At 38.5% G+C, this 21,383-nt stretch overlaps 1 protein-coding gene across 1 annotated transcript in view; it reads right to left on the bottom strand.

Annotated features, from left to right (window-relative positions):
- Positions 1-2,355: 2,355 nt before the first annotated feature.
- The window catches only part of DCUN1D1 (defective in cullin neddylation 1 domain containing 1), a 40,824-nt gene continuing 21,796 nt past the window's right edge, over positions 2,356-21,383 (bottom strand). Inside the window, exons 5-7 of the mRNA XM_027875996.1 lie at positions 7,702-7,784; positions 7,346-7,442; positions 2,356-5,879 (exon numbers count right to left, since the gene is read on the bottom strand). Coding sequence (XP_027731797.1) covers positions 5,800-5,879; positions 7,346-7,442; positions 7,702-7,784 — 260 coding nt within the window. The 3' untranslated portion in view covers positions 2,356-5,799. The remainder of the gene's footprint in view (positions 5,880-7,345; positions 7,443-7,701; positions 7,785-21,383) is intronic.

Below are 21,383 nucleotides of genomic sequence, written 5' to 3'. Positions count from 1 at the left end.
CCCTATCCCCTTATTCTATACTCTAGCCAAATGGGTCTCCACACTGTTCCTTGGATAGGATGCCTCTGTCCAAACTGTGCCCAACAGCGCACCCTTCTCCCATCTCCAGCTCTTGGACCCTCTCCTTCCTTCAAGGTCTTTCCTGGTTCACCACTGGCAATGCCTCCCCCTGAATAACTCTGTATTTGTTTTCTACATACCCTATATTTACTTATCCTTTACACGTTTTATTCCTCTGGTAAAACACATGCTCCTTGAGGGCAGCTCCTGGAGGGCTAATCTCCAGGGATTAGCACGGTGCCTCTACACTTACTCTGCCTGGCCAGGGGCTGACCTCTACATGTCACCCACAGTCCAAGGGTCTTTGGGGAAGTCAACCCATGACAGCCAACAGACATGGACAATGAAAACACCTACCTTCCATGACCTCAGTCAGCTATCACTTCTTTCACTCAGCCTGGCTTTTCTGACCTCTGGATCCTAAGGGGAAATACAAAGATAATTAAGACACTATTACTCTCTTTCATGGAGTCTAACATGTGTCATGTAGACTCAGGAGGGGCAACTATCGATAATCTGGTGCATCACCTGCCTCTTTTATTATTACCTATTAAATTTATTAAGGTGCCTTTTCTGAACCTTTCCCCTTACAGTATTCCTTTACTCAGCAAGACCATTTCATTACTTGAAATAAGAAAACACTCAGCTCCCCAATTATACTGTAATAGGTTCAGTTTTACTTAAATCATTTGTGATTTAAAAAAAAAATGAGATCCTTAACCCTTCTGGGAGCAAGAGTTTTTTCTATCATAGTCCCTAGTCAACTTACTTTTATCTTAATTATTTTCAATTTTCTAGTTAAGTGATGTCTTGCCTTATTCAAGATGCTTCCCTGACAGCGGTAGAATCTTCTCATTGTAACGCTGCCTTTTGTGTCTGGCTTGCTGCACCATCCTACCGGAGATGTGTTAAAGACCAGTGGTGTACAAAGAAGCAGAAAGAGTTCCCTTCAAACCAAGAGATGCATCATGATCTCCAGGGCAACAAAAGAAATAAAGCAGGAAACACTCTAGCTGAGGAACAGTTTTCAAGAAAGGGAAGTTTAAATGTGCCTCCCTTTAATGAAAACCCAATATTTAAAAAAATAAAACAAAGCCACACTGAGAACAAAAGACACACTGCAGGATGGTAATGCACATAAAAGGATTTGCCAAATGATGCCTTTAGATACGATATTTACAGGTTCATGGGATCACATTCAGAAATCAAAGGGACCTTCATGATCTTCTAGTCCAACCTCCTCGTGTTTATAGATGAGGAAACAAAGGCCCAGGAAGGGTGAAGGGACTTACTTCCCTACCACAATGAGATATGACTCAAGTAGCAAAGATCTGGCTTATAGCTAGCTTTTCAAGAACATAATGACTACAGAAAATCAAAATCTAGCTTCATAGTACATCACACTTAAAAAAAATTATGAAAGAATAGGAAAATACTCAATTGTTAAGACGTCCAAGGACATCTAACACGGCCTAAAGAAAACTTGAAAAATGTGAGCGATCCAGGAAGAAATACCATTTACGATCAGCTCAAGTAAAAAATAAGAAGATACAGTGTAAACAATTGCTTTGTGCTAGAGAATCTTTTGTTTTAAATAGCAGTATCTTGCCTCCATAATCAGGTACAAATAAAAACCACAATTAGTACTTAACTAAAATTATACATACTTACATACATATACAAAGATGTGTATATACATGAGTGTATGTGTATATATGTATATAGACAGATAGATGGTAATGTTGATAAATTTAACCAAAATGGCTTGTACTATTTTAAGTGAAACTAAATTAATAAGTCACTAAAATACGTATGTTACCTAAATAAATCACAACTTATGCATAAGTCTTTTTTTTGTTATAGGAATGTCACAACATTCCCATTAGAAAGGAAAGGAATTATTCCCTCTTCCACAGATATGAGAGGCAAGGAGAAATTCAGGAACACTCCCCCCCAAGTTTACAATTGAAATAGTGATGAATCAGAATTTGAACCTCGGTCTCTCACAATTCCCTGCTGGAAGGAAAATTCATAACCCAGGCATTTTATCCTTAGCTAATACAGATACGTTTTACAGGGTCTATTATTTTATACAATATAGTTGCCATATTGGATACATTTCACTTTATATACATATTCATTATAAAACATAAACTATGTAACAATCACAAAAAATGATGGGTTGTTGAATACTTCATAATAACCAGACAAAAGTTACCACTTAAATTTATATTAATTTGAGGCCTTCTTTTACATATACTTTCTGGGTTTGGTCATAAATCAATTGCTACTTGGTGCTTTTAATAAAAATTCTTTAATTCTTTTGGGAGATTTACCCTTCTGTCTTAGGGATACAACAGTTTTAAAAATTGTCTTAAAATAGCATGTTTAAAAGCCTAAATAAAGTGCAAATTAAGTTATGAAATTTGAGTAATTTTCTTATCATCAACTTAAGCAGAACAAAAGCTCCGTGAGGGCACAGACTGGCCATTTTATCTTTATGTCTGCAGCACTCGTGCACAATGCTTTGCACACACTAGGCTCTCAACAAATGATTGTTGGATTGAGTTGGATAGCCAAATAAGTGACTCATTTATTTATTAATTTTTAAAAAGCACACCTCGTTTAAACAGATTTCCCCAATAAGAAGTTCATTATAAAATAATTTTAAAGCAATTATGTTATTTTATTGAATAACCAATCATTTTTCCCTTTTCTAAAAAAATATTTCATTTAAATCAATGGCAGATAATTAGGACACCACGTTACACAACTCCAGCATAGTTTAATAAAAATGAGAGCAGCCCAGATTATAGTTGTAAACACTTTAAATGTAGTAAACAAGACTGAGTATAACTTATCTCCCCTAAACTTGCCATAAGAGCATTTGCTAGGAGGAGTCATTCCATATTTTGAAGTCATCCAGAAAATTTTAGTTTTAATTTTTTTTAAATAATACACCAAAATAATTAATGTGAGATTTCATCATGGCAATTCGACTGAAGCTTTATTGCCTCTGTTGGTAATATGACAGGGATTGTAAGAAATCACAAGTTAACTTACAGAGATATGCAGATGATGATATTCACTAAAGAGAATCTTGATCTCAAGTTTTTTGTTTTTTGTTTTTTATATGTGGGCACTTCTAATTTTATACATTTTAGTACTAAACAGCATTACAATTTAAAGTGTGTACCTTTTTTTTTCGACATTTGGCAAAAAAGAAAACTGAACCTGTGGAACAGTTTAAAAACCAAGACTCATCATGGGGAGTTTATTATCAGACTGAGGACTGATGCACTTATGAATTAAAGCGATCCAAGTTTTAACGCACACACATTCACACACGCACACACAAAGAGTTAACACATGGCCACATGGGTGAGCACTTTTCAGTACAAAATATTCCCTGTAACCAAGCATTTCTCCATAGCATAACCACACCACATTAAATCAATCTTTTTTCAACCTTAGTAATAGTTTTGTTAAATTCTGAGATGCCATCATAAAGTGAACAGCCTTAACTTTTATGCTACATAATTATTCAAAGCTTTATGTATTTTTGTTTATAATTACACAGTAATTATAAATGTTTAGTACCAAACTGATGACAAACACTATTTTGTTGAAAAGATCTTGCATTCAAAAAGGAATAATCTTTAAGATACCAAGGCACAAGGCCGCTGACCAATATCAGACTTTTGAGTAAAGACAGAATTGATATTGGAGTCAAAGCTAAGGAGATCTCATTTCCAAACACAGCACACTTGAATTAATCCACTGATATGGAACGGTACCAAAACTCAAAAACCTTTAAGACAATTAACAAAACAGCATGCCTCATAGACCTTTTAAAAGTTCTCATAATTCAAGTTACTAAAAAAAAAAGAAAGAAAAAAAAGGAAAAAGAAAATACTGAAACCAGCATAAATAGTTTTGTTTTTGTTTTTTCTGAATGGCCAATTCCAATAGCTTGAATAGAAATGTTAACTTTTTCATTTGGTTGGTAGGACTGTATTCTTGAAATAAAAGTGTGAGTGAACAATTTTTAAAAGCAGTACTATCGCTTATGGGAAAAGTCTTTTAGTCAACTTCCAAGCACATGGTTAAAAATAAACAGTTTAATATTTCATTTTTTTTTCCCTAAAATCATTTCAGCATCTGCATAAAAATGTGCTGCTATTCCAAAGCGCTCTCCACTTAATGATTTCAACACTCACTCTGACCTTGCCAAGCAAGTATTCAGGTACACCCAGCAGAGACACTCATCCCTACTAAACACAATAGGGGCTGAACATCTAAAGTCTGACAGGTTTTACTTGCTTTATGGAAGTGTTTATTTTAAGAAGACTGTAATAACTTCTTCGCCATAAGTAGGGGAATGAAAGTGAAATGATCAGTTTCAGCATGAAAGCAGTCAGGGGGTCTTGTAATGTGAAAATAAACAAGCTAAAATTCTGCTTTGATGTGAAAACAGTCCAAATTTAGTTGCGGCAAATAAAAGTAATAGTAGAACAAATGAAATAATTTAAGGAAACAAAAGGAGCTAGTGTGGCAATTTGCATCTAATCTGTGCTTGCTTGAAAGCGCTTCTGAAATCAATATTTGGCAACCGTGGTGATTTGTCATTAAAGCAAAGTTCAACAAAATGAGAAGTGATCAAAATGGACTTTTTCTGAAGCAGCAGTACCTGTGTTGTAAAGACTGAACTTAAGGGCTCATCACAACCACTCCCCAACATTAGATTCATACTAGACTCACCACCTTCCTGTATAAATAAGGGGAATCTCTTTGCTGATCTATAAGCTTGATGATAGACAAACTCGTGCCTAAATTTAGGATATTGTATTGTGTAGCAATCTAAAACATCCAAAACACAAATTCAATATTTTAACTTATTAGACAGGCAGATAAGCATTTCAAAATTGCAATGAAATCCAATTATATAACGCATAATGTAGAGAGTACTAAAGGCCTACATTACACGGACTGCTTTTCTCAACACAGCTCTCTTGCAGACCAACTATGCATAAACATGGCAATAAGTGCAGAACAGCTCTGTGGTACCTTCAACTGTTTGAAAATTAAGGGGTTGAAGTACAACAAACCTTGTACAGGTAGGCACCTAGTTATTCTAATAACTTTTTTACATTGGTTGTTTCTACATTTGTTTTCATCAGATAATCAACTAACGTGGATGATACAGGTGATTTGCCAGGGAAAAAAAACCAAAACACCATCTCAGATTGAATACACTTACACATATCATTCTCTTAGGAAGTGCTATCAGCATAGTCTTTGCAACTAGCCCAAAGCATATATTTAAGGAGTTTTTATAAAGCGTTTGTGATGTTGATCTGTTTAATTCTTATGCCAAACAGTTTTCTGATGAAGACAGCATTGTGCTTTATGCAACAATGGAAACCTCAAAATAATCACCATGAAGCTCCTAAGACTTAAGGGAGAATAAACTAGGATGGTCCACAGAGATAAGATGAAATCCACCACGTTGGAATTATAACTGGCAAGAGCGGCCCAGACTAGGAGACAAGCCCAAACCACCATTAGAAGAAGGAAATATGCTATGGTCCAAGATGTATCCTTAATGTTTTGTCTCAACCCTCTGCCCTTAGTGTGAGGATTGGTCTTCAGTTCAGTCCAGCCAGCAGAAATTGACTGTGCAATTTTTCGTTGTGTTTATTGTACAGACTATGTACACTCTAGAGGGTTCCTTCAGTGCTACACTGTTGTACTTCTTGTCCCAGCAATTTGAGGGCGTGCAAATTCCACAAAGTCATCAATAAGAACAGGCCATGCTCCTGAGAGAGAGAGAGAGAGAGAGAAAAAACAAAGGGTGGGGGGAAAGCAGTGGATAAATAAGGAGACCAAAGCTACTCTTTCTAATTTTCTAAGACAGCACCATGAAAGAACAAAGATCAATCATGACTGCAATCAGCTTTCCCAGCTACCTACCTGCATTCTCTTCATTCTCAAGGCTTTATACCCAAACTCTGGTATCTTTCTGGACAAACAGAATTAATTGACTGTGGACAGTTGATCAAGTTTACTTGTTTGAATTTATCCTTGACACTTCCTGATGGTGTGGTGTGATCAATTAACTTCTCCATTCGTAAAATGGTCTTGTGGCACACAGGAGGTATTTAATAAATGCTAGCTGACTGCCTGGGATCTACTCCCCAGAACTGCTGGGAAGCTCAAGTGAAATAGTGCAGTTAAAGCACATAAAATTACATAAGTATCAGCTTTAACTTCTGTTATTTTTAGTAGTGATGAGTGCTTCCCCTGAAATTACCCAGCATTTACTTTGCATAGATATTCTGCACTTATTTAAATGTGCTCATGCAGCTTCCCCAGCAGAATGTATGCTGTTTTTTTGATGGAAGGGTGGAATGTGTTTCTCCCTTCCTAAGCATTCTTTAAGAACCAATAAAATATGAGGCAAAGCATATTAATCAAATTCACCTTGTTAAAATTTTCAAATAAAACCACACATATACAGAAGAAGCATGTCAATTGTCTAGTTGAATTTAAGACAATTAAAAAGTTGAATGTGATCAGAAATGAATACAATTTTGTAGAACAAACCTTTCACGACAAGAAGAAAAATAGACCATCTGACTTATTGGCTGCAATGGACAGAGCCTATGGCTGAATTCTCTATGGGACTGGTTGGACTACTGAAGAGAAAACATCTGTTCACCCAGAGGTTTGGGTAAGTAAACTACCACCAAAATATGACCTTTTGGGATTCTGAAAAGTGTATATAAAGCTGCCATCACTCTGAAAACTGTGACTCAAAGGCCAAAATCTCATAGAAGGTTACTTTCACAGATGAAGGATGGCATAAGGCGGTTAGTTAAATGTTTATTGGTCCCATGGTACTATATGTATACTACTAGGCAGCTGGAATACATTTTTGGCTTTCAGACTTCCTAGACTCAAGAAGCTTACAATCTAACTGCCAGATAAGTAGACAAAAAGCAGAAATACAGGTTAATAATAACAAGAGTACATTAGACAGATAAGTGAGTTCCTGAACTGAACCACGGAGTTGGGAGATGGAGAGGAAGGAGTCTCTTGGGCTGCAAGAGGAGGAAAAGGACAAAGAAGACCAGAGGAATCTCTTCTACACTAATGTATGAATATGAACAAGAGCTCAGCAAGCCGTCCAACTGCAAAGAAAAACCTTAATTAGAAGGGAGAAAGTAATAGAACAGAAGATTAGAGGAGATGAATGGAGTGATCAGGTAAAAGTGTATGTTACCTTCTTCATCATAATTAGACATGTCATCTGCTATCATTGTACTGAAGTCTAAAAGAAGATTCCAGGTATCTTTAGGTATTGATCGTTTATGATGTTCCTATTAGAAAAAGGAAATTCAAGTCACTGAATGAAGGAAATAAATAGGAAAAATGTGAAACAGACAAAATGCTAGATGACAACTGCAATGGTCAAACTTTTCACATCAATTTTTATTCCACCAAATAGAATCACAATATTCTAAAGTGGGTTTAGCACACTTTAAGCAGGTAAGTATTCCCTTAAAACAAACAATTCAGTCTCTCACACACACACACACACACACTCCTATGTATTATTAATGAAAAAACGTAACTTACCAACAAAAATTTGTTCCACAAGTCTAGGAATTTAAATCTCCCATTAAGTACTAAATTCCAGTAGGCAATGGCCATTTCTAGATCTGTAACATTAAAATATATTACACACTTAAAATATCTGTCTCTGTAGTATTATAATAGCTCTGAGACTTACAAGAATCTGGATTTGTTTTTAACTATCCACATATGCCTAACTACATATTCAAGATCTTCCCAAAGGTTCCTAATTGAGATGAACTTACCTATAGATTGACATGCAAACAATAGCAGCCTTCCACTTAAAACCTAGACTGCCCAACAACTCGGTTAGGCTGAATTTAAGGTTCTCTGATTCTGATTCCCATCCTGGTCCCAAGGCAAGACAATTCCAAGAAGAATGTCATATTTAGGTTAAACTCCAGATGGAATGGAAGATTTGAAAAAATATTGAGGACAACAAAAATGTCTAGAACAAGAATAATAACAGAAATGTAGGTCCAGAGATGACAGTGAAAAAACAGAACAGAAACAAGCACTAGATTTGGAGTCAGAGACCTGGGCTCAAACAACACCCCCATCCTGCTGCTCACCCCCCTGGTGATTTGGGCAAAGTCACATTAACTCATCTCTGGCCTGAGCATCCCTTGTGGATAAAATGAGATTGGGTGAGGTCTCTGCTGAGGGTCCTTCTAGATGTAAATCTACAATCCTATGACCTGTGATCTAATCCCGATTTTGTTTCCATCATCTTCACTGATGAAAACAGTGTTTAACTTGGAAAAGGTAAAAGAATCAAAATGGAACTGAAGTGTGATGGGAGGGAAAAGAACACCCCTACTTTAACAAATTCAGGTTTTCAGACTGAGAAAACAAAGAGTTGGTCAATGTGACTGCAAAGTCAATGTCAGTGACCTTAGACATTAGAGAGAGCAGGAAGCTTACCAGAAGAATGCTAAAGGGTTCTGGACCGAACCTGTGATTTACTTTGAGTCGAGAGCTCCTAGTGAAGCACTCTCTCTAGCCACGCAGGTCACTCACAACCTTCTCTGCAATTTACAGCCTCCTAGGGGGGACCAGGCAATGGTCTAAGTGACAAGTCTAAGTGACTCATCCACAGTCACACACAAGTGTGTCAGAGGCAGGACTTCAACCCACATTTTTTGGTCACTGAGGCCACCTTTCTGCCCATCAGGACATGAAACTAATCATAGTAAGAATAAGAACAGGCATTTTTTTTTTCAATTTTCCAAAAACAGACTGGTAAGTTTGAAAATAATGCCTGAAAAAAGATTTTGAGCTTTAAAAAAAACAAAAGTATACCACTAGTAACCAGCATTGGTTCATTAGGAATAAACGATGCCAAACCATTCTCATTTGGTTTCTGACAGGATTACTAGCCTAACAGACTCCTCTTCTCTCTTCCCAGGGCCATCTCATTTTCATTCATTCATGAGATAATAGTCTACAGCACTTCACAGGACCCTAGATAACATCTAGATTCAACCAGGAACTCTATAGACTCAAATGACCTCAAAATCTAGCTTCCCAATCACATTTTATTCTAGGCTCCCGAACTACATCTTTAACTGCCTATGGGAAATCACCACCAGTATGTCCCTACTGGCACCTCAAGCTAAGGGCAGGCTCATTAATGGTTGGCTGGTTGAGTTGTAAGCTGGTTCAACTACTTTGGAAATAATGACTTACACCAGATAAGTTGTCAGATATGGCCAATGTGTTTGTTTTACTTTTCCTAGCACTTTTTCTTTGTTATTAAGAAAGAGTTCTATACTGTAGTATGAAGGTATCTAAGTTTTTTGTTTTGTTTTGAAAGCAATATTGAGGGAAAAGGGAAAATCAAAGAAAGGACAGGACTGCTGTTGAGGGTGAATATGTTGAAAACATATGGTAGAGAGAAGGTAGAACTCAATATATTTTGTTTTTTCTGCAAAGGAGAACATTCTTTGGAATGGAAAGAACAGAAATGACTACCAGAAAGATGAAACTCAGAATGAAGATAGTAAGAGAGTATCCAGCAGATTCTAAGTTCAAGTCAAAAGTCCTAGGATGTAAGAACTACTGAATGTTATTGCTAGGCCACTATTAGTGACCCTTGAAGTACTGTAGAAAACATGAGATATATGACAGAACTGGAGAAAGGTAAATTTTATTTGCAGAAAATGGAGGAGAGTAAAATCTGCATAACATTGGCCAATAAGTTTGACTAACTCCTGGCAAAATTCTAAAAGGTTTAAGTAAATTTAGTGAGAAAGCAGTGATCGCCAAGAGCCAATATAGCTTCATGAAAAACAAGTGATGCTAGATTAACTTCATTTCCTTTTGGACAGAGCTTTTACTAGCTGGTCGATAAGGGCAGTGCTGTAGCTATAGTTTACCTAGGTTTCAGCAATGTACGTGTAATAAGTGTCTCTCAAGCTATCCTTCTGCAAATCATGAGATACAGGCGAAATGGTAAGTCAGACAATTGTAGAGCTGGTTGAATGGTTCCAAAGAATAATCATTAAAGGTTCAAAGTCTAGCTGTAATGATGGTTCTAGTGAAGCACCCTAGGGATCAGTTATTAAACCTACGATGTTTACTATTTCTAACAAAATGATCTGAAGAAAGGCATGTACAGGAATGTTTATCAAAATTTTAAATGAAATAAAACTAAGAAGAACAGCCAACACGATGGATGAGGGAATGAAGATCCAAAAAGATTCTGACAGGATAGAATGCTGGGCTAGCTTAAATAAAAAAATGTAATATAGATAATTTTTTTTAAAATTACTATTAAAAGTAAAAATATGAAGAGGAATAGCTAGACAGCAGTAAGACTGAAAAACATTTGATTTGTTGATTTTCAATGATCCAAGTTCAATCACAGTCAATAATATGAGAGAACAGCCAAAACATTAGATTATGCAATCTTGGGCTATGTTAAGATAGGAAGGGGGCGGCTTGCTATGCTTTGCACCGGTCACACCACATCTGACCAGACACAGAGCAAAGGATACGTTGGGAGTGTATCCAGAAGATGATCAGGATGAAGATATTGAAAATCGTTCTATGAAGACAAGTGGAAGAACTGGGAATGTTTAAGCTGGGTCAGAAGAGCAGTGAGTACATGGCAGTTATCCTCAAGCATCTGAGAGACTGATGCATGGAAAAAGGATACAACCATTTTGCTCAACCTCAGAGGCTTAAAAGACTAGGAAAAATGAGTAGCAGTTGCAGAAGCAGATTTAGCCTTGGTATAAGGAAAAACTGTCTAGTAATTAGTGATTCAAAGGAAGAATTTAAGTGGGAAGATGTAGTGGTTTCCCTTTCACAAGGTGTCTTTAGGCAAAGGCTAGAATACCATTTATTGAAATGTTCTAGGTCCACATCTAAGTTGGACTAGACGCCTTTGAGGTTCCTTGGCCTCCTAGATACAGTCTGCCTTTCCCTTATGCATTCATTCCATATCTCTTACATTACAGTTATTTGTATATGTGTCATTCCTCCACTAGAATGTGTATTCCATATAGGCAGGGAAAAAAATCAAGATAAAAAACAATCTAAGGAGCAGCTAGGTGGCACAGTGGACCAAACACTTGACACTTACTAGCTGTATGACCCCGGGCAAGTCACTTAACCTCAATTGCCTAAAAAAAAAAAAATCTGAGAGGCTCACACAATTGGTCCAAATTAAAAGATGAAATTTAACCAAGAGAAAATGTAAATTCCTAAACTTAAATTAAAAACAAAAACTAACTACATGTGTACAGGATGAGGAGATTTAGCTTGATGATAGTTCAGGTGAAGAAGGGCAAGAGGGTGTATTTGACTGCAAACTCAACAAAAGTCACTGTTAAAAAAAAAAAGACAAAAAATAGGGGCAGCTAGGTGGCACAGTAGATAGAGCTCTGGCCTTGGAGTCAGGAGGACCCGAGTTCAAATCCAGCCTCAGACACATGCCACTTACTAGCTGTGTGACCCTAGTCAAGTCACTTAACCCTATTGCCTCACTAAAAAGAAATAAAAAGAAAAAAAAAACAAACAAGAAAAGTCGACTGGTACATGATGATAAAGCTACATGAATAGAAGTACAATTTGGAGATTAAGGAAGATAAACAGCCATGCTGTACTCATGTACTCTGCTCATATCTTGAATACTGGGGTTAGTTCTAGGTACCACCACATTTGAAGAGAGCTACTGATGAAAAACTGGTGCGTGCCCATGAAGAATGATTAAGAGTCTGAAAACCATATCAAATAAAAGGTAATTTTGCCTCAATATAAAGATACTAATAACAGATTTTGTTCAGTTAGAGGCTAGATGACCATCTGGCAGGGACACTGTAGAGAAGATTCCTGATTTGAATTAAAGATGGGACTAAGTGACTTATTAGATTCTATGATTATGGGACACAAATAATCATGAAGTGAATGGCAGACGGAAACAGATGAATAATGCATAAAAAGAGAAAAGGTATGCCATCAAAAATGGTACTACCAGTCACGGAAATAAACATTAGCTTAATTTTTAGTTATTCATGACTATCATGGGAAAAGAGAATAGGAATATCACACAGTTGAAAACTCTAGTCTGTTGCCCCTCACCAATTTGTTTTGGTTCGCTTGCCCCTTTTAATCTTCAAAATTCTCCCTTTCTCTTGTCAAATTTTGATGAGTTGAGGGTTCAGTGTACATTGTCAAAAGAACTGCTGTTTCTTTTTAAAATAGGGTCTTCAGTTTTTACCATCCCTGATATAGAACCCTAGTATAAAATAAAAGGCACAGAAAAAATATAATTTGTCTGTCTATGCCTGGAATGTATTATATTCTTCACAAAGTCAAGCCTTACTAAAGTCAATAATAAAATGTACCACACATTTCTAGATGTCTGAGCCTAACAATAAAAGTCCTTCCCAATGTTTCATTTCTCAAAATCCCAACTAAATTACCAATTTCTGTCAAGTTCAATTAGCAAAAGTAAAGAAATTTGTCTCACCAACTATAGCCAACATATTATTCAATATCACAGACACAAGGAAAAAGAACCTGACAAAAACCCTTTTTGTTCTTTACATCAGAAAAAACTAAGAAATGGAAATTAACTAAGGCAATGACATTCCCACTCAAGGAACTATTTCATTTATGTTGTCATCCATTCTGAATGATTAAAAGGTTGTCCTAATATTTCAAATTATTACATATTAAAATAATACATTCAAAGGCCTTGACCCTGTTTCAACTTATCAGAAATTCAGAAACCAACCCAATGAAAACAGGGACACAGAGAAGACAGGAAAAGAACTAAAGCTAAGTGTCTCAGCCTTATTCAACCTTTGAAATATTTTTTTCCTCCAGGAATGTATTCCCAATATAAATAATGGAAAAGATGCTTTAATGACCATAATTTTGTTTTACAGGCAATTCATGCATTTTTTGCCCCAACTCACTACCACATTGCCCCTATCACCCCAACCTCTTCAGTGGAAAGCTTCACTTCCCACTTTACTGAGAAAACAGAGGCTACTTGCCAAATCTCTCTTCTTCTCCCTACTCTCCTTTAAAATCCCTGTATATGAATACGCATTCCTCCTTTACTCCAGCCACTTCTGAAGAAGGAACCTTCCTGACAAAGTCAAATCCTCTACTCATTCTCTTGATCCCATTTGCTCCTGTCTTCTCCAGCAGGCAGCCCCCACAGCCGTCTTCCCCCCTTCTCCAATCTTCAGTCTCTCCTTTCCTACTGGTCCATTCTTTGCTACCTACAAAACACGCCCACCTCTCTCTGAAACTTAAAACATTCTGGTTTGAACTGCCTTCTTAACTTGTCACCTCATCTCTCTCCTCATTTTACAGACGCCTACAGAAAGCTCTCTGTACTCCATGCCTCCACTTCCACCCTTCTCCCTCACTTCTCAAACCCCCTGAAACCTGCCTTCCAACTTCACCATCCCACCCAAACTGCTCTCTTTAAAATTGCCGATCACCTCTTAATTGCCGAATTGGATGGCTTTCACTCTATCTTCTGCAGCCTCAAAATCACCGATTCTTTTCTTCCTGGATTCTCTTTCCTCTCTGTCCCGGTTTGCCTCCCAGCTATCTGCCCATTTCTCTTCAGCTTCTTCTGCTGGTTCATCACTCTTCTGTCAACTAACTGTGGGTGTTCTCCCGAGATCAGGCCCTGCTTCCCTCCTCTCCCTATACTCTCTTTCCAGAGGTTTACTTATCTCTATGCAGGTGACTCCAAGACCTATAAACATAGCCCTAAGCTCTCTCCTAAACTCTAATCCCACACCATTAGCTGTGTACTGAACATTTCAAATGAGATGTTCCATACGCAGCTCAAATTCATTATGTCCAAAATAAAACACATTATTTCCCCCCTAAACCTCCTCCTCTTCTGAATCTGCCCACTTTTATTGAAGACAACCCAGGTTCACAATCTTAGTATCATCCTTGTCTCCTCACCCTCCTTTGACTTCAGATATTCTGATTTCTACTTCCAAAACTTTTTTTTATATTTACCCCCTTCTCTGCACTCACACACCAATGATCAGGCCCTCGTCATCTCTTGCCTGTACTACTGTGACAGTCTCCTAATTGGTTTCCTTCTCTCAAGATTCTCATCCTTCCAATCCATCTTTCACAAAGCTGCCAAAATTATCTTCCTAAAGCACAAATCTGACCATGCTACTCTCCTGTCCCAAAAGCCTCAGAGGTTGGTTCCCTGTCACCTCTAGAATCAAATACAACATCCTGGTTGGTATGTAAAGCCCTTCACAGCCTGGCCCTTATTCACCTTTCCAGCCTTCTCACACACTCTGGGCTTCCTGCTATTATTCACAAATACCATTCTATCTCCAGTTTTCTCCCCCACCAGCCCTCACTCTTAGAATACAATCTCTCCTCAGCTCAGCCTCTAAGAAACCAAGATTTCCTCTGAAGTTCAGCTCAGACACCACCTCCTACATGAAGTCTGCCCTGATCCTTCTATGTACTAGCACCTCACATGAATTGATGCAAAGTGAAGTAAAAAGAAGAATAAGATACACAATGACTACAATCATACAAATGGAAAAGACACTAAAATGAGCAAGGACCAATCCTGGCCCTGTACACAAAATGACCAAATGCATCTCCTCCTTCCTTTTTTTTGGGGGGGGGGGGGCTAGGCAATGGGGTTAAGTGACTTGCCCAGGGTCACACAGCTAATGACTCTCATGTGTCTGAGGCCGGATTTGAACTCATGTCCTCCTGACCCCAGGGCCAGTGCTTTATCCACTGTGTCACCTAGCTGCCCCCACATCTCCTTCTTGTTAATAGTGGGAGCCCTGGCATGAAGTGCAGCATACACCATCAGACAAAATCATTACGTTCATAGGTTTCGCTGAACCACTTATCTTTGTTACAATGGAGGATCCCCAGGAAGTGAGGGGGCATAATACCTGGAAATGATAGAGATGTAAAAACAAAAGGCATCACGAAGCTTTTTTTTTTTTTTTAAAGGGAAAAGGGTGGAGAGGAGAAAAGGCCCACATAGATTCAGCAAGCCTGGTATCAATCAACAATGATTTATTAAGTGCTTACTATGTGCCAAGTACTGTGCCAGGCTTTGATGATATGAGCTTATATTCTAATGGAATAGATAATAAGGACATATGGAACAGCAGGTACCACACAGAAAGGATGGCAGAAGATATGTCCAGGAATTCACAGGAGATGGTAGCCAGGAAGAGCTAGCACTAAAACCCACAGTCTCATATGTCTATACACAAATACATAAAGTACAGAAAATAAACAAAAATAGAGTTCCTAATGCAAGGAGGCAAATGTGACAAAACAAGTGTCACCAAGATTTGGTGGGATTGGACTTGTGGAATGTAATTCTGAAAGTGTTTTACTTATTAAAAGGAAAAAAAAATAAAAGGGATGGTGGAGTTGTATTGTATATTAAAATATAGTAATATAAGGAAATCCGAGAAACAAAGGGAGAAAAAGGCATCGAGTATGTGAGGATGAACTGGAAAAAAAAAAAAGAGAAAGAGAAATGATTTTTTTTTCCCCAATGGAACATATTATACACTACCTGGACAGAAGGAGTTAGCCAAGAAGTTCAAGAAAAAATTCACAAAACTCTGACATAGAGGTTTCATTCTGTAGTGATAAGGGATTATGAAGACACCTTTTGGGATGTCTCTGTTAAAAACAGAACCACTGATAAATTGGAATTGGGCCTTAATGATAAATTTCATTCTTCAAAGGTGGAAAAAATGACAAGAGGCATTGCTTTTCGGATTTGACTCTATACACCAAGGAGAAAACTGGCTGCTGAGCAGAACTGATGGGAGCAAGTGTGGTCCCTCCATCACGGCTTCACGACGGCAGAGATACAAACTGGGCACGTTGAATGTGTGAATGAAGGTAACAGCCTTGGAACGTCAGATAGATCCAGGGGTCTACTGTTCTGCAGGGGAGTTTGGCAAGAAATTCTCAATCTGCAGATCCCAAGACATGAGCAGAAGCAATCTGAGGAGAGTGAAATGGCAAGAGGCCTGAGGAAACCGCCACAGAGTAGAAGAGAACTTCATTCTGGGCTTTTTAAACTGCAGAGAGGGACTTAGTCTAGAGGAGAAAATCTTACACTGAACCCTACAGAAGGCAGTGGAAGATCCTAAGGAGCATCTCCTGATAAAACCTCACAAAGCAGAAGTAAACATAGGTGATAAAAAGCTTGGCACAAGAGCCAACTGTGCCACATCATACTGGTACCATTTATAGACAAAGCAAGGAAAGCAAACAGACATTTATCCCTGGTTCCAAAACAATCTATTTTCACTATCAGTGATAGTGAAAACCATCAGCATGGCCCTAGTAGAAACTAAAGGAGATGAAGCTGGACTGAGGAGCAGCACAGACCAAGTGACCACTGAAGAAACCCATGGTGGAAGCAATATAATAGGAAAGTACCAGGGATCATTTTGCTAGATATCCCAGGGAGGAGAGAATTTCTCAAAAATGAAAAAAAAAAATCAAATATTACCCTCAAAAGTAACCAAAAACTATCAATACTCCACAACCCCTATGCATATATATTTATAAAATACTGATGAGAAAATCCAAACTATACTGAGAGCATCCCCAGGTCCCTAACAAGGACTGTCTTTGCCTATCTTGGTTTATCTACCTAGTGCCTAGCACAGCGTCTGACAAAGAGCAGGCATTTAATGCCTATTGACTGACTCATACGAAAGACTGAAAGGTGCAGAGAAAAGCCAGATGTTTACAAAGAATAAAGACATGAGAGAACAAAAAATATCCTTAAAGGCTTTCTGTCAATAAGGCGTCACTCTTGCACATACATGGAAACAGTTTGGTTGCTGAAAAGGGAAGAAGAACATTTGTGTAAGGAAAATGATGAAACCAGCTGTGAAAACGGAGTCTGTCACAGATTCTACAGAACCACAGACTGGTCTGAGGGCCAGACGAAGCACTGCCCCTCTGATGGACGTGGTAAAAAGACCTGTTTGAAGGCAGGGCAATGACCAAGGTAGAGATGGTTTAAGTTATCTGCATATGATGGTTTTTAGAGTTGTAAAGTTTGTAACTGACAAAAGTGGAAATCACATAATTGAAAACTGCAGGGGCAATTACATAAGGGCTATTGGGTCCATACCCAACAAAAACATAGATTTCTCACATCATAAGGTAAATATGAGTCACTGACCGCCAGAAGGCTTGAATTTGAGGCACTGGGAGAGAAAAAAGAAGCCAGAAGAAGCTACAGAAAGATAGGCAGAAGAAAGGAATAAGCTGAGCTCAGGACAAGTCACAAGGAGCCAGGACAGCAAACACAGAGGAGACAGCAGACTTTCCAGCTGCTCGGCTGAGAAAAGCTTGTGTGGCTGCTGGGGATTGAGGAAGAGAGCTGAGTCCAGCTGCTGGGTAGGCACACTGCCGTCGCCAACAGTCCAAGAGAGATGACACTCCTCAGAAGTGCCTGGTAGCTCTCCGAGGTTCAAGAGGGAGAAACAGAGGCAAAGACCAGGTGGGAGTACAGAAGCAGCTTTCTGGGTACAGATTTTTCCTGAAGGGACAAAGGATATCAAGGCCTGTAGTCCAGAGTAAGGTTTTCCTCCTCCTGTGCCTTCCTGCCTCAGTTCCTCTAAGTGTGCACCCACTCTTCCCTACAGCTACTGCATGTTCGGTGCAGAAATGGGATCCAGGTGAAGGGGCAGATAATGAGCATTCAGTTATTCCTGAATAACTTCTTCCAAGTAACTATTATGATTATGATTGCTTTTGCCTTATGAAGTAAATGCTAAGTAAATGTTTTATGTTTACGAATTAATAGTAACTAATTTTGCGTAAATGTGAGGTTAACGGGTGGGGATTTAAGAATTGCAAGTAGAAATATATCCCTCCCTTCCACACACACACACACACACACACACACACACACACACACACACACGCGCGCGCGCGCGTTATCATTCTAGTATTCTGAAAGCAGAGAGGGCGAGTAGCAGTCACAGGGATTTTGGCCACAACTAGTTCCTCATGTGGAAAAAGACCCTAGAACTGCTGACATGAGTAAGGAATGGGGATAAGTGAACCAGCCCAGACAAAAAGGGAGTGCAGGTGCAATGTAATAAGTTCTATACTTGGGTCCACAACAACAACCTTACAAGCCTAAGAACAGTTGGACAACAGTTCCTGTGAAAAAGAACCAGGAATTTTAAGTGTGTTACAAGCTCAAGAGCTCAACAATGCAACATGATGGTAAAAAAGGATGCTTTTAAAAAGCATCTAATTCTCTAATAGGCTGCATGAAGAGGACAGCATTCAGAAAAAGAGAGTTCTGCTGTACACTGCTCTGGTCAGCCCAGAAGAGGAATACTTAGTCCGGGGTGTCAAATTTCAGTCAGGATATTGACCAGCTAAAGTTTCAGAAAAGGGCAACCAGAATTGGAAGACTTGAGAGTACTGATCAATTAGCAAGTATTTATTAAACACCTCTATTACATGCCAGATATTGTGTTAAGTACTTGAGATACAAATACAAATGAATAAAACAATCCCTACTCAAAAGGAGCTTACAACTGTACGTGACACCGTGGGGTAAGACCACTGGATTTTAGGTCAGGAAGACCTGAGTTCAAAATCCACATCAGACACCAACAAGCTGTATGACCATTGGCAAGTCATTTAACCTTTCTCAGGCTCAGTTTCCTTATTTGTAAAGTGGGGATAACACTAGCCCCTATTTCACAGGGTTGTTGTGAGGATCAAATACATGCAACATCTTAAAAACCTTAAAGAGCTCTAAAAATGCTAGCTATTCTAGCAAAAAAATAGAAAAAAAGTAGATGTCCATCAACTGGGGAATGGCTGAACAAACTGTGGTAAATGAATGTGCACTGTAAAAACAATGTGTATGATGAACACAGAGAAGCATGGAAAAAGCCATTCGAACTGATGTAAGTGAAGCAAGCAGACCCAAAAAGCAATATGCACAGAGACTACATGTAATATAAATGGAGACAGCCACACCAATAAATCAAAAATAAATGTGAGGAAGTAACAAAAATTAAGCAGGTCCATAGGTGTTACACATTGCCCAGGATTTCAGATTTTTTTTCAGTGTATCAATCAGTTATGCTGATTCTTTTCCCTCTGCTCTTTGGGAGGATACTTGGGATAACAAGGACGACGTAAGAAACAGAAGACACTGATAAAAACTTATTCTAAAAAAGAAAAAATACTATTTTAACAGAAGAGATAAAAAATAAACATATAAGCAGGATAAACATAAAAGAATACACACAAAATTGGAGGTTTGGGGGGGCTGGGGGATCAGGAAAGGCTTCAGGTAGAAGATGGTGCTTACACTGTGGCTTGAAGGATTGGAGGGGTTCTAGGAGGCAAAGATGAGGAGGGAGCACAGTCCCAACAGAGAGCACAGCCAGGGGAGAAGCACAGAGATGGAAGGAGTCGTGTGTAAAGAACAGAGAAAGGCTGTGTCCCAGAAGGTGGGAGGGGGAGTCATGCATAAGGATAGAAAGTTAAGTTGGGGCCAGACTGTAAATAGGGACTAAAAGCTAGAGAGAGGAATTTATGTTTGATCCTGGAGACAATAGAGAACCACTGTAGTGGAATGAGGAGGGAATGACCTGGTCAGATGTGAACTTCAGGAAAAATTGCTCTATCAGTAGTGTTTAGAGTGAGTTGCAATGGGGACAGACTTGAGGCAGGCACAGCAATGAGTCTCTGGCAGCAATCAAGACATGATGGAAGGTAGTGGCTGCATAAAAAGAGAAGTGTCAGATTCAGGAGATGATGAGAAGAAAGAAAGGGCAAAATCTGGCAGCTGATTTGGCTAAGTGAGATGAAAAATACTGTGGAATTAAAGATAAATGCCAAGTTATTAATTTAGGATAATGGAAGAATGGTTGTGCCATATGAAAAAAGATGAAAGAAACTAGGGATGTTTAAACTACTGAGAAGAATCAGGGAAGAAATAGCAGCCCTTAGAGTATGTGAAGATCTACTATGTGAGAGAAGACCAGATTTGTTCTACTAGGCCTCACAGGGAAAATTAGGAACAACAGGCAAAGTTGCAAATATCAGAACTGCCCCAAAATGGAATGGGCTGCCTTGGGAGCTGGTATGTTTCCTCTTACTGCAGGTCTTCAAAGAAAGGCTGAATGACGATATTACTACAATTGAAAAGAAGCCTGCACCTCTCAGTCAACTGAGTGACTATGAAGACATAACCTGCAGAAGCCAAAATACTGCCTTCCTACATTTTCTAAAAATTAATCAAGGGTATCCAGACTGTATGTATACAACATTCCAAATATTTTTACATGGAGAAAAAGTAGGTCTGTGGGTTAATAGGTACTGTCATATTCTTGGTTGCCTCTAGTTTAGTAACATTATGATCATCTTCTCTATTCATTTGGAATCTTCCCCTTTCCAAGGTCTTGAAAACCTGTCCTTGAGAATCTTTAAAACTGTGTCACCTCCAGCCCGGATAATTTTGTATGGAAATATTTATTTAGGTCCAGCCACTTTTCCCAACTTTTTCTTCATTATCACTAAAATTTCCTTACCTAGAACACCAGGTGGAACATAAATGTGGCAGGCACATCTACTACCATCACAAATGAGAACAGACTTTGAAAACCATTAACCCCAGACTCATTCCATTTCAAATCAACCAGCTGGCTGCCATGTTAATCAATCCTTAAACATGAGGATGTCACTGATTCAAAAAACTTCAAGACTTTTATTTCTTATCTAAACTTTAAAACTACATACCTATTCTACATACCTTTTTATCTCACTCCTCCTCAACACAAACTTCTCTCCTCTAATCAGGCTCCTTCTCTTCCTCACTATCACCAAATCAAAGTTTGTCCCCTCCTCCTCTGTCCCTTAGCTGTCCCCATTCTATCCATGCTTCCAGACTCAACCCAAGTCTCATCCCCTCCAGCCAACCCCCCTTGACCTCCGCTTTTATAAGTCCACACTACACAACATAGCACTTTAATACAATCCAGAGAATTTATATATCTTGAAAGACTCATTATGGTTTCCTGTTCTGAAGCTCCTTCAGGATAAGATTATAGGATCAAAGATTGAAAGCTGAACTTTCAGAGGGTGACCTAGACTGGCCAATCCCGTCATTTTACAGATGGGGACGC

The sequence above is a fragment of the Vombatus ursinus genome, unplaced genomic scaffold, assembly GCF_900497805.2.
Source record: "Vombatus ursinus unplaced genomic scaffold, bare-nosed wombat genome assembly UNPS02014810.1, whole genome shotgun sequence".
Classification (NCBI taxonomy): Eukaryota; Metazoa; Chordata; class Mammalia; order Diprotodontia; family Vombatidae; genus Vombatus; species Vombatus ursinus.
Note: the sequence above shows the minus strand (reverse complement) of the source record. Positions and strands in the feature narration are given on the sequence as shown.